We start from the raw sequence: 15,017 nt of genomic DNA on the forward strand, positions 1-15,017 counted from the left end.
CAGCGCAGGTCCTAATCCAGGCACTTGTCATCTCCCGTCTGGATTACTGCAACTCGCTGTTGGCTGGGCTCCCTGCCTGTGCCATTAAACCCCTACAACTCATCCAGAACGCCGCAGCCCGTCTGGTGTTCAACCTTCCCAAGTTCTCTCACGTCACCCCGCTCCTCCGCTCTCTCCACTGGCTTCCAGTTGAAGCTCGCATCCGCTACAAGACCATGGTGCTTGCCTACGGAGCTGTGAGGGGAACGGCACCTCAGTACCTCCAGGCTCTGATCAGGCCCTACACCCAAACAAGGGCACTGCGTTCATCCACCTCTGGCCTGCTCGCCTCCCTACCACTGAGGAAGTACAGTTCCCGCGCAGCCCAGTCAAAACTGTTCGCTGCTCTGGCCCCCCAATGGTGGAACAAACTCCCTCACGACGCCAGGACAGCGGAGTCAATCACCACCTTCCGGAGACACCTGAAACCCCACCTCTTTCAGGAATACCTAGGATAGGATAAAGTAATCCTTCTCACCCCCTTAAAAGATTTAGATGCACTATTGTAAAGTGGCTGTTCCACTGGATGTCTTAAGGTGAACGCACCAATTTGTAAGTCGCTCTGGATAAGAGCGTCTGCTAAATGACTTAAATGTAAATGTAAACATAGAGACCTGGGTTAGCATGACAGTAACTATGAACAGACATAGAGACATAGAGACCTGGGTTAGCATGACAGTAACTATGAACAGACATAGAGACCTGGGATAGCGTGACAGTAACTATGAACAGACATAGAGACATAGAGACCTGGGTTAGCGTGATAGTAACTATGAACAGACATAGAGACCTGGGTTAGCATGACAGTAACTATGAACAGACATAGAGACCTGGGTTAGCATGACAGTAACTATGAACAGACATAGAGACCTGGGTTGGCATGACAGTAACTATGAACAGACATAGAGACCTGGGTTAGCGTGACAGTAACTATGAACAGACATAGAGACCTGGGTTAGAATGACAGTAACTATGAACAGACATAGAGACCTGGGTTAGTGCATGAAGTAACTATGAACAGACATAGAGACCTGGGTTAGAATGACAGTAACTATGAACAGACATAGAGAACTGGGTTAGCATGACAGTAACTATGAACAGACATAGAGACCTGGGTTAGTGTGAAAGTAACTATGAACAGACATAGAGACCTGGGTTAGAATGACAGTAACTATGAACAGACATAGAGAACTGGGTTGGCGTGACAGTAACTATGAACAGACATAGAGACCTGGGTTAGCGTGACAGTAACTATGAACAGACATAGAGACATAGAGACCTGGGTTAGTGTGACAGTAACTATGAACAGACATAGAGACCTGGGTTTGCGTGACAGTAACTATGAACAGACATAGAGACATAGAGACCTGGGTTAATGTGACAGTAACTATGAACAGACATAGAGACATAGAGACCTGGGTTACCGTGACAGTACCTATGAAAAGACATAGAGACCTGGGTTAGCGTGACAGTAACTATGAACAGACATAGAGACCTGGGTTAGCGTGACAGTAACTATGAACAGACATAGAGACATAGAGACCGGGGTTAGCGTGACAGTAACTATGAACAGACATAGAGTCCTGGGTTAGCGTGACAGTAACTATGAACAGACATAGAGACATAGAGACCTGGGTTAGTGTGACAGTAACTATGAACAGACATAGAGACCTGGGTTAGCGTGACAGTAACTATGAACAGACATAGAGACCTGGGTTAGCGTGACAGTAACTATGAACAGACATAGAGACCTGGGTTAGCATGACAGTAACTATGAACAGACATAGAGACATAAAGACCTGGGTGAGTGTGACAGTGACTATGAACAGACATAGAGACCTGGGTTAGCGTGACAGTAACTATGAACAGACATAGAGACCTGGGTTAGCGTGACAGTAACTATGAACAGACATAGAGACCTGGGTTAGCGTGACAGTAACTATGAACAGACATAGAGACCTGGGTTCAAATCAAATCAAAACATATAAACGTTTGCTCCTGGAGTGCCAGATGGTCGGGGTTGACAGGTATGACAGACAGGCAGGGTTTCTAAAGTTTTCTCTTTACCTGGCCTCATTTAGTGGAAGAAAAAAAGCTTTAAAAAAACTGGTATCTGGGCTAGGTGGTTATTAAGCAGGCAGAGATGATGAAGGGCTAATTCCTCCATCTAGACCAGAGGGCCTCTGAGCGTGCCTCTGTCCCAGAGAGAGGGGAGTAGATGGGGCTGTCGCGGTCCACCACACACAGCTGTTCAGGGGACATGTATTGTATAGGGAACACTGTCCTCCCCTCTCCTCTTCTCCTCGTTCCCTCCGCTGCCTTCCCCTCTTCTCTCCTCTCCTCCCGTCCACTCTCCTCTCCGCTTCGTTCCCACTGCTGCCCTCCTCTCTCCTCCCATCCGCGTACCCCCTCCTCCCCGTCCCTATCCCCTCCGCTCTCCACCCCGTTCGCTGCCCTCCCCTCCCTCCCCTCTCCTCTCCTCCCTTCTCCTCTCCTCTCCTCTCCCATCTCCTCTCCTCTCCTCTCCCATCTCCTCTCCTCTCTTCCCATCCTCCCCGTCCCTATCCCCTCTGCCCTCCTCCCCCGTCCGCTCTCCTCTCCTCTCCTCTCCTCTCCTCTCCTCTCCTCTCCTCTCCTCTCCTCTCCCCTCCCCTCCCCTCCCTCCCCTCCCCTCTCCTCTCCTCTCCCCTCCCCTCCCCTCTCCTCTCCTCTCCCTCTCCCTCTCCTCTCCTCTCCCCTCCCCTCCCCTCCCCTCTCCTCCCATCCTCCCGGTCCCTATCCCCTCTGCTCTCCTCCCCGGCCCCTGCCCTCCCCACTCCTCCCCATTCCTGAGCCCTACCTGTATGGTGGGAGAGGAGCGGTGCTTGCGGGTGGTGGTGGTGGACATGATGGTGGTGGTCTCAATAAAGGTGGTGGATAACTCGGGCGGCTGGGCGGTGGTGCGGGCCGACCCGGCCACAGAGGGCGTGTCACCCACCAACCGGACGCTGCCATTGATTTTGATGTTGGGGTTGCCCTCGGCGGCCATGTTGAGGACCTTCAGGCCATTGTAGTAGAGGCCGGACAGCTGTCCCTGGAAGGGCCGACTGCGGTCGCTGCCACCGATGGTCACCAAGGCCTGGGTGTTGAATATGGTAAGCTGCCGGCCTAGAGGAGGGAACCAGACAAATAGTCATTCACATCAAGGAATAACAACGGACAGAGCAGCAAAATAAGGTTCCTGTTTTTTCATTCATGGTCCAAACAGTTGTTGAGATGTTGTCAGGTCAGAATATAAATAGAACCTTTGTGACTTTACGGTGTGTGTGTGTGTGTGTGCGTGCGTGTGTGTGTGTGCCCGTTTGTGTTCATGTGTGTACGGTAAGTATACGTTTCCATGTGTACTTAAAAAGTCCTCGACAATCAAAAGGTCAACGATGAGGTGGGTCGTAAAGAAATACATTTATGGTGAAACTATGAACAAAGGTCAACTGAGGAGGCTATAAATAGCCTGGGATCCAGAAAGCGAACCCAAAATATACAGGGTCAATGCTTCTGGCTATCACTGTAGAAAGGGCAAAATGTTGTTATCTGTAATTATGAGACAGGGATGTGAGCTAAGGCTGAGAAAGGAGGAGAGAGAGGGATGTGAGCTAAGGCTGAGAAAGGAGGAGAGAGAGGGATGTGAGCTAAGGCTGAGAAAGGAGGAGAGAGAGGGATGTGAGCTAAGGCTGAGAAAGGAGGAGAGAGAGGGATGTGAGCTAAGGCTGAGAAAGGAGGAGAGAGAGGGATGTGAGCTAAGGCTGAGAAAGGAGGAGAGAGAGGGATGGAAAGAAAAGGAGAGGAAAAGGTCAAAGCTTTATGTCCGTCTCCTCAAACTGGCCCTTTGGGACGGCGTCTGATCAGCAGTATCTAAAAAGGCTAGAGCTGTTGCCAAAACTATGAAGACAAAGAATGGGTTATGTTTAAAATGCTATGGCTAATGCTGTAGCTAGAAACAGGGGTATGAGCTGATGTTTAAAATGCTATGGCTAATGCTGAAGCTAGAAACAGGGGTATGAGCTGATGTTTAAAATGCTATGGCTAATGCTGAAGCTAGAAACAGGGGTATGAGCTGATGTTTAAAATGCTAAGGCTAATGCTGAAGCTAGAATACAGGGGTATGAGCTGATGTTTAAAATGCTATGGCTAATGCTGAAGCTAGAATACAGGGGTATGAGCTGATGTTTAAAATGCTATGGCTAATGCTGAAGCTAGAAAACAGGGGTATGAGCTGATGTTTAAAATGCTATGGCTAATGCTGAAGCTAGAATACAGGGGTATGAGCTGATGTTTACAATGCTATGGCTAATGCTGAAGCTAGAATACAGGGGTATGAGCTGATGTTTAAAATGCTATGGCTAATGCTGAAGCTAGAAAACAGGGGTATGAGCTGATGTTTAAAATGCTATGGCTAATGCTGAAGCTAGAAAACAGGGGTATGAGCTGATGTTTAAAATGCTATGGCTAATGCTGAAGCTAGAAACAGGGGTATGAGCTGATGTTTAAAATGCTATGGCTAATGCTGAAGCTAGAATACAGGGGTATGAGCTGATGTTTAAAATGCTAAGGCTAATGCTGAAGCTAGAATACAGGGGTATGAGCTGATGTTTAAAAGGAATACTGCTGAAGATAGAAAGAAGGGGCAGGAACCTGATGGAGAAAATGGTTAATCAGGGGCAGGAATCTGATGGAGAAAATGGTTTATCAGGGGCAGGAACCTGATGGAGAAAATGGTTTATCAGGGGCAGGAATGTGATGGAGAAACTGGTTTATCACGGGCAGAAATCTGATGGAGAAAATGGTTTATCAGGGGCAGGAATCTGATGGAGAAAATGGTTTATCAGGGGCAGAAATCTGATGGAGAAAATGGCTAATCAGGGGCAGGAATCTGATGGAGAAAATGGCTAATCGGGCAGAAATCAGGGGCAGGATTTAGGGGCAGGAACCTGATGCAGAAAATGGCTAATCAGGGCCAGGAACCTGATGGAGTAAATGGTTAATCAGGGGCAGGAACCTGATGGAGTAAATGGCTAATCAGGGGCAGAAATCAGGGGCAGGAACCTGATGGAGAAAATGGCTAATCAGGGGCAAGAATTAGGGGCAGGAACCTGATGGAGTAAATGGCTAATCAGAGGCAGGAATCAGGGGCAGGAACCTGATGGAGTAAATGGCTAATCAGGGGCAGGAATTAGGGGCAGGAACCTGATGGAGTAAATGGCTAATCAGGGGCAGGAATCAGGGGCAGGAACCTGATGGAGAAAATGGTTAATCAGGGGCAAGAATTAGGGGCAGGAACCTGATGGAGTAAATGGCTAATCAGGGGCAAGAATTGGGGGCAGGAACCTGATGGAGTAAATGGCTAATCAGGGGCAGAAATCAGGGGCAGGAACCTGATGGAGAAAATGGCTAATCAGGGGCAAGAATTAGGGGCAGGAACCTGATGGAGAAAATGGCTAATCAGGGGCAGGAATCAGGGGCAGGAACCTGATGGAGTAAATGGCTAATCAGGGGCAGGAATTAGGGGCAGGAACCTGATGGAGTAAATGGCTAATCAGGGGCAGGAATCAGGGGCAGGAACCTGATGGAGTAAATGGCTAATCAGGGGCAGGAATTAGGGGCAGGAACCTGATGGAGTAAATGGCTAATCAGGGGCAGGAATCAGGGGCAGGAACCTGATGGAGTAAATGGCTAATCAGGGGCAAGAATTAGGGGCAGGAACCTGATGGAGTAAATGGCTAATCAGGGGCAGGAATCAGGGGCAGGAACCTGATGGAGTAAATAAGTACACCACAAGGGGCTGTGAAGTTTCAAATGAGACACATCATTTCTAAAATGATATATACATGCCAAATCTAAGTTGTAACACATCTTCATAATCTTAAAGTTTTAAAAGACAAAATGGTAATACTCGACTTAGAAAGTATTGAGTAAATTGTTAACCCGCTAGGAAATAATTTTCCCAGTTTCATGCAGCAATTCTCCAATTTTATCAACATAGCACTGTGGTTAATGAATTAATAAATACATTATTGTACTTCAAACTATTGTTATCTGACTCAATATTTTAGATGTATGACTGCATGTTGATTCATGCATTTAGATGCCTTTATTTGTGTTTGAGATGGCATTCAGGTTTTAATGGGTGTGGACTTTAGGAGATACTTCATTATTTTATTATTATTTATTATCTATATTTCAAAGGATTCACAGAGTATATGAAATACTATATTATTGTGTAATATTCATTAGCAGTCCATTTAACTGAGTAGAGTGTTTATTCATTATCATGGGATTTACGTGTTAAAAAGCGTGACAAAGGATGTTAGGTTAAAATCATTTTTTTGAAGTGGGAAAATGTGCTACGTTTCAGCAGGAAAATACAAAAAGAAAACATCCCTTCAATGTTGAGTTCAATAGAAGATTAAAGTTGTGTTAAGTTTACCTTTCTCCTGTAGCCAATCCACTACTGGCCGGGCGTATTTCAACGGGAATTTCTTAGTGGCAATTTCAAGACGTTCACTATCGGTCGTCGCTGTAAAAAAACAACATTTTAAACGTTAATAAACAGTTTTTATTTGTCATTTTAACGCGTTTTTAACACATGTTCACTTCAAAAAACTTTTATTTTCATGCAAGTATAAAAAAAAAAATAGCAGGTTAGAATTGATGTGTTGTTTATGAGATAGCTGAAGGGTTATCAGTAAAATGATAACAAACATTAAAGTCATTTGCTGCTCTGCTGAATTTCATGACACCTTGTTCATAGGGGACAGAAGCACCTCTATATTTGTGCATTCAATTAATTTAAACATCGACAAACACATTTAGAACCGAGGCACCGTAAAAATCTACTTTTGGGATGAAGGGTATTCTAGTACCTTGAACCTCACAGAACAGTTCCACTGCACATTCACAATGCAACCATTCCATAGTATTAACCTCCAGTCCATAGGCATTAAGGTGCACTTTGGAACAGGTTGTATCTTAAGTCCTGCCCTGAATCTTCCCATCTTTTCCATCCCCCAATTGAGACCACCACTTCTGCAAGGATAGAGACAGTAGGTACAGTAGCTGTGTGGGTGTGTGTTTTAGGGGTGTCGGGATGTGTGGGTGTGTGTCGTGTGGGTGTGTATCGTGTGGGTGTGTGTTGTGTGGGTGTGTGTCGTGTGGGTGTGTGTCGTGTGGGTGTGTGTTGTGGGGCGTGTGTGTGTTTGTTGGGTGTGTGTTGTGGGGGTGTGTGGGTGTGTGTCGTGTGGGTGTGTGTTGTGTGGGTGTGGGTCGTGTGTGTGTGTTTGTTGGGTGTGTGTTGAGTTGGTGTGTGTTGTGGGGGTGTGTGTTGTGTGGGTGTGGGTCGTGTGTGTGTGTGGGTGTCTGTTGTGGGGGTGTGTGTTGTGTGGGTGTGGGTCGTGTGGGTGTATGGGTGTGTGTTGTGTGTCGTGTGGGTGTGTGTTGTGTGGGTGTGTGTGTTGGGTGTGTGTTAGGTGTCGTGTGGGTGTGGGTCGTGTGGGTGTGTGTTGTGGGGGTGTGTGTCGTGTGGGTGTGTGTTGTGTGGGTGTGGGTCGTGTGTGTGTTTTTGTTGGGTGTGTGTTGTGGGGGTGTGTGGGTGTGTGTCGTGTGGGTGTGTGTTGTGTGGGTGTGGGTCGTGTGTGTGTGTGTGTTTGTTGGGTGTGTGTTGTGGGGGTGTGTGTTGTGTGGGTGTGTGTGTGTTTGTTGGGTGTGTATTGAGTTGGTGTGTGTTTGTGTTTGTCATGCTCTTTACCGTGCACGCTGAAATGGGAGCCTCATTCTGGAAGATTTACCCTCAGTATCTCCAGGAGACAATGGCAGCCCGGTTCCTTTATCTGGCAATCCGCACCACTCTTATTTAATCGCAGGATTAGATGCCCGGCTCATACTGGAAGGCTTATCTCTCTCCTTCCCTCCCTCCCTCCTTCCATCCATCCCTCCTTCCCTCCTTCCCTCCATCCCTTCATCCATCCCTCCGTTTCCCACAGCCCCCCAGTAGAGATTTATAGGGGCGTGAGATTCGGTTTTCGATAGCAGTAATTGTGTTTGGCTTGTAGGGTACACCAAGTATTCATCCCACACCTAGAGACGACCCAATCACCCAGAGACGACCCCATCACCTAGAAATGACCCCATCACCTGGAGACGACCCCATCACCTAGAGGTGACCCCATCACCTTTTATTCTGTGCAGATAAAGGAGGTCCAAGGTATTTCTTATCCAAACACAGCCGCTCCCCCGGTCTGTCTATGTCTCTCCATCTCTTTCTCATTCTCTCTCCCTTTCTCTCACTTTCTCTATGTAATGTCAGGTTTTCTGTCAGTGACAGCGGAGCGTCCATGTTGTGAACCGTTCTGCAGTGCGGCAGGCAGCATCAAAGGTCTCAACACGGACCACCGCATCGCTGTCGTCCTACTCATGGACACGGAAGACATCTCGGATCCCGAGAACAGAGCAGATTTTCCCCGGCACAGAGATCCACCGGAGACTCCTCCTTTATCGTCCCCCAGACAGAGCCGCAAGCCGCAGGACCTGTCAATCAATCTGATCACTCCCGATAGGAGGTTAATTCTCCCTACTTGTCAAGTTCTGAGACACCAGCTTGATGCAGTTTGCAAGACAAAAGGAAGAAATAGGGCTGAGAGGCAGGCTGTATCGTTCCCTTCCCTCGTCTCCATTGTGCGTTGAGCCAGTTGCATAAAGCTAGAGGGAAAATAAACCTGCGACAGTGCGACGATCACAGGATGGCTCAGACAAAGCACAGCCTCATTCACATGAAACAGGATGGCTCAGACAAAGCACAGCCTCATTCACATGAAACAGGATGGGCCTGTGCAAATGAAAGCAATCGTCCTCAAACACGCAGTCTGGCTTCTGAATGCAGCTCCTGATAAGCTAGGAGGAGGTGCAGTCTGGCTTCTGAAAGCAGCTCCTGATAAGCTAGGAGGAGGTGCAGTCTGGCTTCTGAAAGCAGCTCCTGATAAGCTAGGAGGAGGTGCAGTCTGGCTTCTGAAAGCAGCTCCTGATAAGCTAGGAGGAGGTGCAGTCTGGCTTCTGAATGCAGCTCCTGATAAGCTAGGAGGAGGTGCAGTCTGGCTGCAGTCTGGCTTCTGAATGCAGCTCCTGATAAGCTAGGAGGAGGTGCAGTCTGGCTTCTGAATGCAGCTCCTGATAAGCTAGGAGGAGGTGCAGTCTGGCTTCTGAAAGTAGCTCCTGATAAGCTAGGAGGAGGTGCAGTCTGGCTTCTGAAAGCAGCTCCTGATAAGCTAGGAGGAGGTGCAGTCTGGCTTCTGAAAGCAGCTCCTGATAAGCTAGGAGGAGGTGCAGTCTGGCTTCTGAAAGCAGCTCCTGATAAGCTAGGAGGAGGTGCAGTCTGGCTTCTGAAAGCAGCTCCTGATAAGCTAGGAGGAGGTGCAGTCTGGCTTCTGAATGCAGCTCCTGATAAGCTAGGAGGAGGTGCAGTCTGGCTTCTGAAAGCAGCTCCTGATAAGCTAGGAGGAGGTGCAGTCTGGAGGTGCAGTTCTGAATGCAGCTCCTGATAAGCTAGGAGGACGTGCAGTCTGGCTTCTGAAAGCAGCTCCTGATAAGCTAGGAGGAGGTGCAGTCTGGCTTCTGAAATGCAGCTCCTGATAAGCTAGGAGGAGGTGCAGTCTGGCTTCTGAAAGCAGCTCCTGATAAGCTAGGAGGAGGTGCAGTCTGGCTTCTGAATGCAGCTCCTGATAAGCTAGGAGGAGGTGCAGTCTGGCTTCTGAATGCAGCTCCTGATAAGCTAGGAGGAGGTGCTGCTATTTCAAGGCAATTTGCCACAGAGTATTTCTTCTCTTTATCTTTTCTCTCTTCACCACAGCAAGTCTGACTCTGGCAGTAGATCCCTATCTCTCTATCTTTACCTCACAGATAAGAAAATGGTCAGAGGCAATGAACCACAGTTTGGAGTGGTTTGACTGTTTTTGTACTACCTGAACAGAACGAGTGGTTCCTGGTGAACACTGAAAAATCCTAAAAGGGAGAGAAGAAACATTGTAAAGGTTTCCTATCAGAGTTAGTCATTGGGAGAGGAGATTTGCCTGACTATAGGACCTGGCTAGGGAACAATGCTGACACTGGCTACATGACAGTCTTATTCAGTAATCTAGTCCTCAAAAGCCTTGCTTGTCTCTGAAACCTAAAACATAGAAACAGACGTTCCTTCTGTGTACTCTCTATTCTCACAAATGGCTTGTTATAGCCCTGACATGTTACAGTTTCATAATTAAGTGATCAAAATCCTTTGTCCCAGAAACTAATAAGCAGCCGTTGGCTCTGTTCACCAGGGGAGAACACCTACACACTCTCGTTGGCTCTGTTCACCAGGGGAGAACACCTGCCCCCTCTCATTGGCTCTGTTCACAAGGGGAGAACACCTGCCCCCTCTCATTGGCTCTGTCACCAGGGGAGAACACCTGCCCCCTCTCATTGGCTCTGTTCACCAGGGGAGAACACCTGCCCCCTCTCATTGGCTCGGTTCACCAGGGGAGAACACCTGCCCCCTCTCATTGGCTCTGTTCACCAGGGGAGAACACCTGCCCCCTCTCATTGGCTCTGTTCACCAGGGGAGAACACCTGCCCCCTCTCATTGGCTCTGTTCACCAGGGGAGAACACCTGCCCCCTCTCATTGGCTCTGTTCACCAGGGGAGAACACCTGCCCCCTCTCATTGGCTCTGTTCACCAGGGGAGAACCACAGCCCCCTCTCATTGGCTCTGTTCACAAGGGGAGAACACCTGCCCCCTCTCATTGGCTCTGTTCACCAGGGGAGAACACCTGCCCCCTCTCATTGGCTCTGTTCACAAGAGGAGAACCACAGGCCCCTCTCATTGGCTCTGTTCACAAGAGGAGAACCACAGGCCCCTCTCATTGGCTCTGTTCACCAGGGGAGAACCACAGCCCCCTCTCATTGGCTCTGTTCACCAGGGGAGAACAACTGCAGAATCCCCCATTATAGTGAAATGAAAAATGGCAGTTTGTGGCCAATATTAGTGTAAATATATTATTGTGGCCAATATTAGTGTAAATATTGCTTTGTTCAAAGACAATCAGTGTACCAAGGTTTGCTTCGAATACACTAAATATATGTAGGATGACGGTACTCTCAGAACTACCTCTTCATGTGATGAGGGGGAAGCTATTTACACTCATGCACACAACCAGAAATGAGTGTTCTACTGAGCCGAAAGGGAGAAAATGAAGTTTAAAGTACTACATTATGTAGCTGAGCTTTTTTGTAATGATGTGCGCTGAGAGTCAGGAAGCAAGTTCAGGGAGTGTTTTAATAAAATAAACGGAACATGAAACAAAACAAGAACCCCGAACAACGCACAAACATGAAACAGAAACAATGGCGCCTGGTGAATGGAACCTAAGGAAGTGACAAATATATATATATAGGGCAGCTAATCAAGAAAGTGATTACAGGTGCGCTTAACGATGGTGACAGGTGTGCGCCGTAACAAGCAGCCTGGTGACCTAGAGGCCGGAGAGGGAGCACACGTGACACTTTTGGGAGACTAGGAATGAGAATAATCGAATGATAACTCTATTAAATGGCTCAGAATAATATGTGAATTGGATTCCAGGCTCTGAAAAATTTGGGAATTTGAATCCAGACTCTAGTACCTCTGGAATCAGAGAGTAATGTGGAATAATGTGCTATTTATAGACTTTAAAGGGAATGGGAAGAGAGAAGTAGATTTTCTAAATGTAGATAGAGGTCCCAGAATCACAAAGTAGAGGACTTAACTGATCATGTGTTGTATAACTTTTGTACAATGCTGTGTTTCAGAGTATACTGTTTCTTCTGTTAAAATAAGCCATATGCAGGAATAGCTCCTCCATTTACTGGTTACAAAAATTATAATTTTTCGCCTAATTTCAGTTTATGTGATAAAACGAGCAGTCATTATGTAGAGAATCATTGTATCATCTCAACCATTGTGAAATATATTTTCCATTAACCAAAATATTGTATTTGCAGCTGTTGGAAGCTGGTGTACAAAACCCAAAGTAAAAGATGCAAAAACAAAACTTAACAACGGGAAGCACAGAAATAGCCTCACTTTCAAAGAGACTGACAGAGCTATAACTCGTATTTCTATGTGATTTTGGTCACGTTGCCCAAGAAGTTACATATTGCAGCTTTGACATTTGGAAATAGGTCCTGCTTTCCTGACCCAAGGCAACAAGAATGGGCTTTTCAGACGGATCTGAACAATCTGTCAAAAGGATTTTTAAGCAGAATCAATAGTATACTGGACAAAGTGAAAACACTACTGACAGAACAATACAACAACACTATGGACACAACAACACTATGGACATATCAACAATTCAACACTACGGACCCAACACCACAACATCACTATGGACATATCAACACGCCACAACAACACTACGGACCCAACAACACTATGGACACATCAACACAACAACACTACAGACACAACATAGCAACACTACGGACACAACAACACAACAACACTACAGGCACAACATAGCAACAACACTACGGACACAACAACACAACAACACTACAGACACATCAACACAACAACACTACAGACACAACATAGCAACACTACGGACACAACAACACAACAACACTACAGACACAGCAACACAACAACACTATGGACACAACAACACAACACCACTACGGACACATCAACACAACAACACTACAGACACAACATAGTAACACTACGGACACAACAACACTACAGACACAACATAGCAACACTACGGACACAACAACACAACAACACTACAGACACAGCAACACAACAACACTACAGACACAACATAGTAACACTACGGACAAAACAACACTACAGACACAACATAGCAACACTACGGACACAACAACACAACAACACTACGGACACAACACAACAACACTACAGACACAGCAACACAACAACACTACGGACACAACAACGCAACAACACTACGGACGCAACAACACAACACTACGGACACAACAACACAACAACACTACGGACACAACAACACAACAACACTACGGACACATCAACACAACACTACAGACACAGCAACACAACAACACTACAGACACAGCAACACAACAACACTACAGACACAGCAACACAACGCAACAACACTACGGACACAGCAACACTACGGACACAACAACACTACGGACACAACAACACTACGGACACAACAACGCAACACAACAACACTACGAACACAACAACACAACACAACAACACTACAGACACAACAACACAACATAACAACACTATGGACACAACAACACAACAACACTACAGACACAACAACACTATGGACACAACAACACAGCAACACTACGGACACAACAAACAACACAACAAACACAGACACAACAAACACATATGGACACAACAACACAACTATGGACACAACAACACAACAACACTACGGACACAACAACACAACAACAACGCACGGACACATCAACACAACACTACGGACACATCAACACAACACTACGGACACATCAACACAACAACAGTACACAACAACACAACAACAGTACGGACACAACAACACAACAACACTACAGACACATCAACACAACACTACAGACACAGCAACACAACAACACTACAGACACAGCAACACAACGCAACAACACTACGGACACAACAACACTACGGACACATCAACGCAACAACACTACGGACGCAACAACACAACAACACTACGGACACATCAACACAACACTACGGACACAACAACACAACAACACTACGGACACAACAACACAACAACACTACAGACACAGCAACACACCACCACTACGGACACAACGCAACAACACTACGGACACAACAACACAACAACGGAATGGGCACAACAGCACTATGGACACAACAACACAACAACACTACGGACACAACAACACAGCAACACTACGGACACAACAACACTACGGACACAACAACACAACAACGGAATGGGCACAACAGCACTATGGACACAACAACAACACAACAGACACAACAGCACAACAACACTACGGACACAACAACACAACACTATGGACACAACAACACAACACTACGTACACAACAACACAACACTACGGACACAACAACGCAACACTACGGACACAACAACATAACAACACTACGGACACAGCAACACAACAACACTACGGACACAACAACACAGCAACACTACGGACACAACAACACTACGGACACAACAACATAACAACACTACGGACACAGCAACACAACAACACTACGGACACAACAACACAGCAACACTACGGACACAACAACACAACAACACTACGGACACAACAACATAACAACACTACGGACACAGCAACACAACAACACTACGGACACAACAACATAACAACACTACGGACACAACAACACAACAACACTACGGACACAACAACACAACAACGGAATGGGCACAACAGCACAACAACACTACGGAAACAACAACACAGCAACACTACGGACACAACAACACTACGGACACAACAACACAACAACGGAATGGGCACAACAGCACTATGGACACAACAACAACACAACAGACACAACAGCACAACAACACTGCAGACACAACAGCACACGAACACAACAACACAACAACACTACGGACACAACAACACAACGACACTACGGACACAACATAACAACACTACGGACACAAAAACACAACAACACTACGGACACAACAACACAACAACACTACGGACACAACAACACAACACAACAACACTACAGACACAACAACACAACAACACAACAACACTATGGACGCAACAACACCACACTACGGACACAACAACACAACAACACTACGGACGCAACAACACAACACTACAGACACAACAACACAACAACACTACGGACACAACAACGCAACAACACTACGGACACAACAACA

At 46.7% G+C, this 15,017-nt stretch overlaps 1 protein-coding gene across 1 annotated transcript in view; it reads right to left on the minus strand.

Moving 5' to 3' along the window:
- Positions 1-15,017, minus strand: part of LOC115118574 (neurexin-3a-like) — an 824,201-nt gene that overhangs the window by 124,453 nt on the left and 684,731 nt on the right. Inside the window, exons 22-24 of the mRNA XM_065025866.1 lie at positions 6,503-6,592; positions 2,879-3,186; positions 1,611-1,622 (exon numbers count right to left, since the gene is read on the minus strand). Of these exons, the coding sequence (XP_064881938.1) occupies positions 1,611-1,622; positions 2,879-3,186; positions 6,503-6,592 (410 nt within the window). The remainder of the gene's footprint in view (positions 1-1,610; positions 1,623-2,878; positions 3,187-6,502; positions 6,593-15,017) is intronic.

This window comes from Oncorhynchus nerka, linkage group LG12 (assembly GCF_034236695.1).
Source record: "Oncorhynchus nerka isolate Pitt River linkage group LG12, Oner_Uvic_2.0, whole genome shotgun sequence".
NCBI lineage: Eukaryota > Metazoa > Chordata > Actinopteri > Salmoniformes > Salmonidae > Oncorhynchus > Oncorhynchus nerka.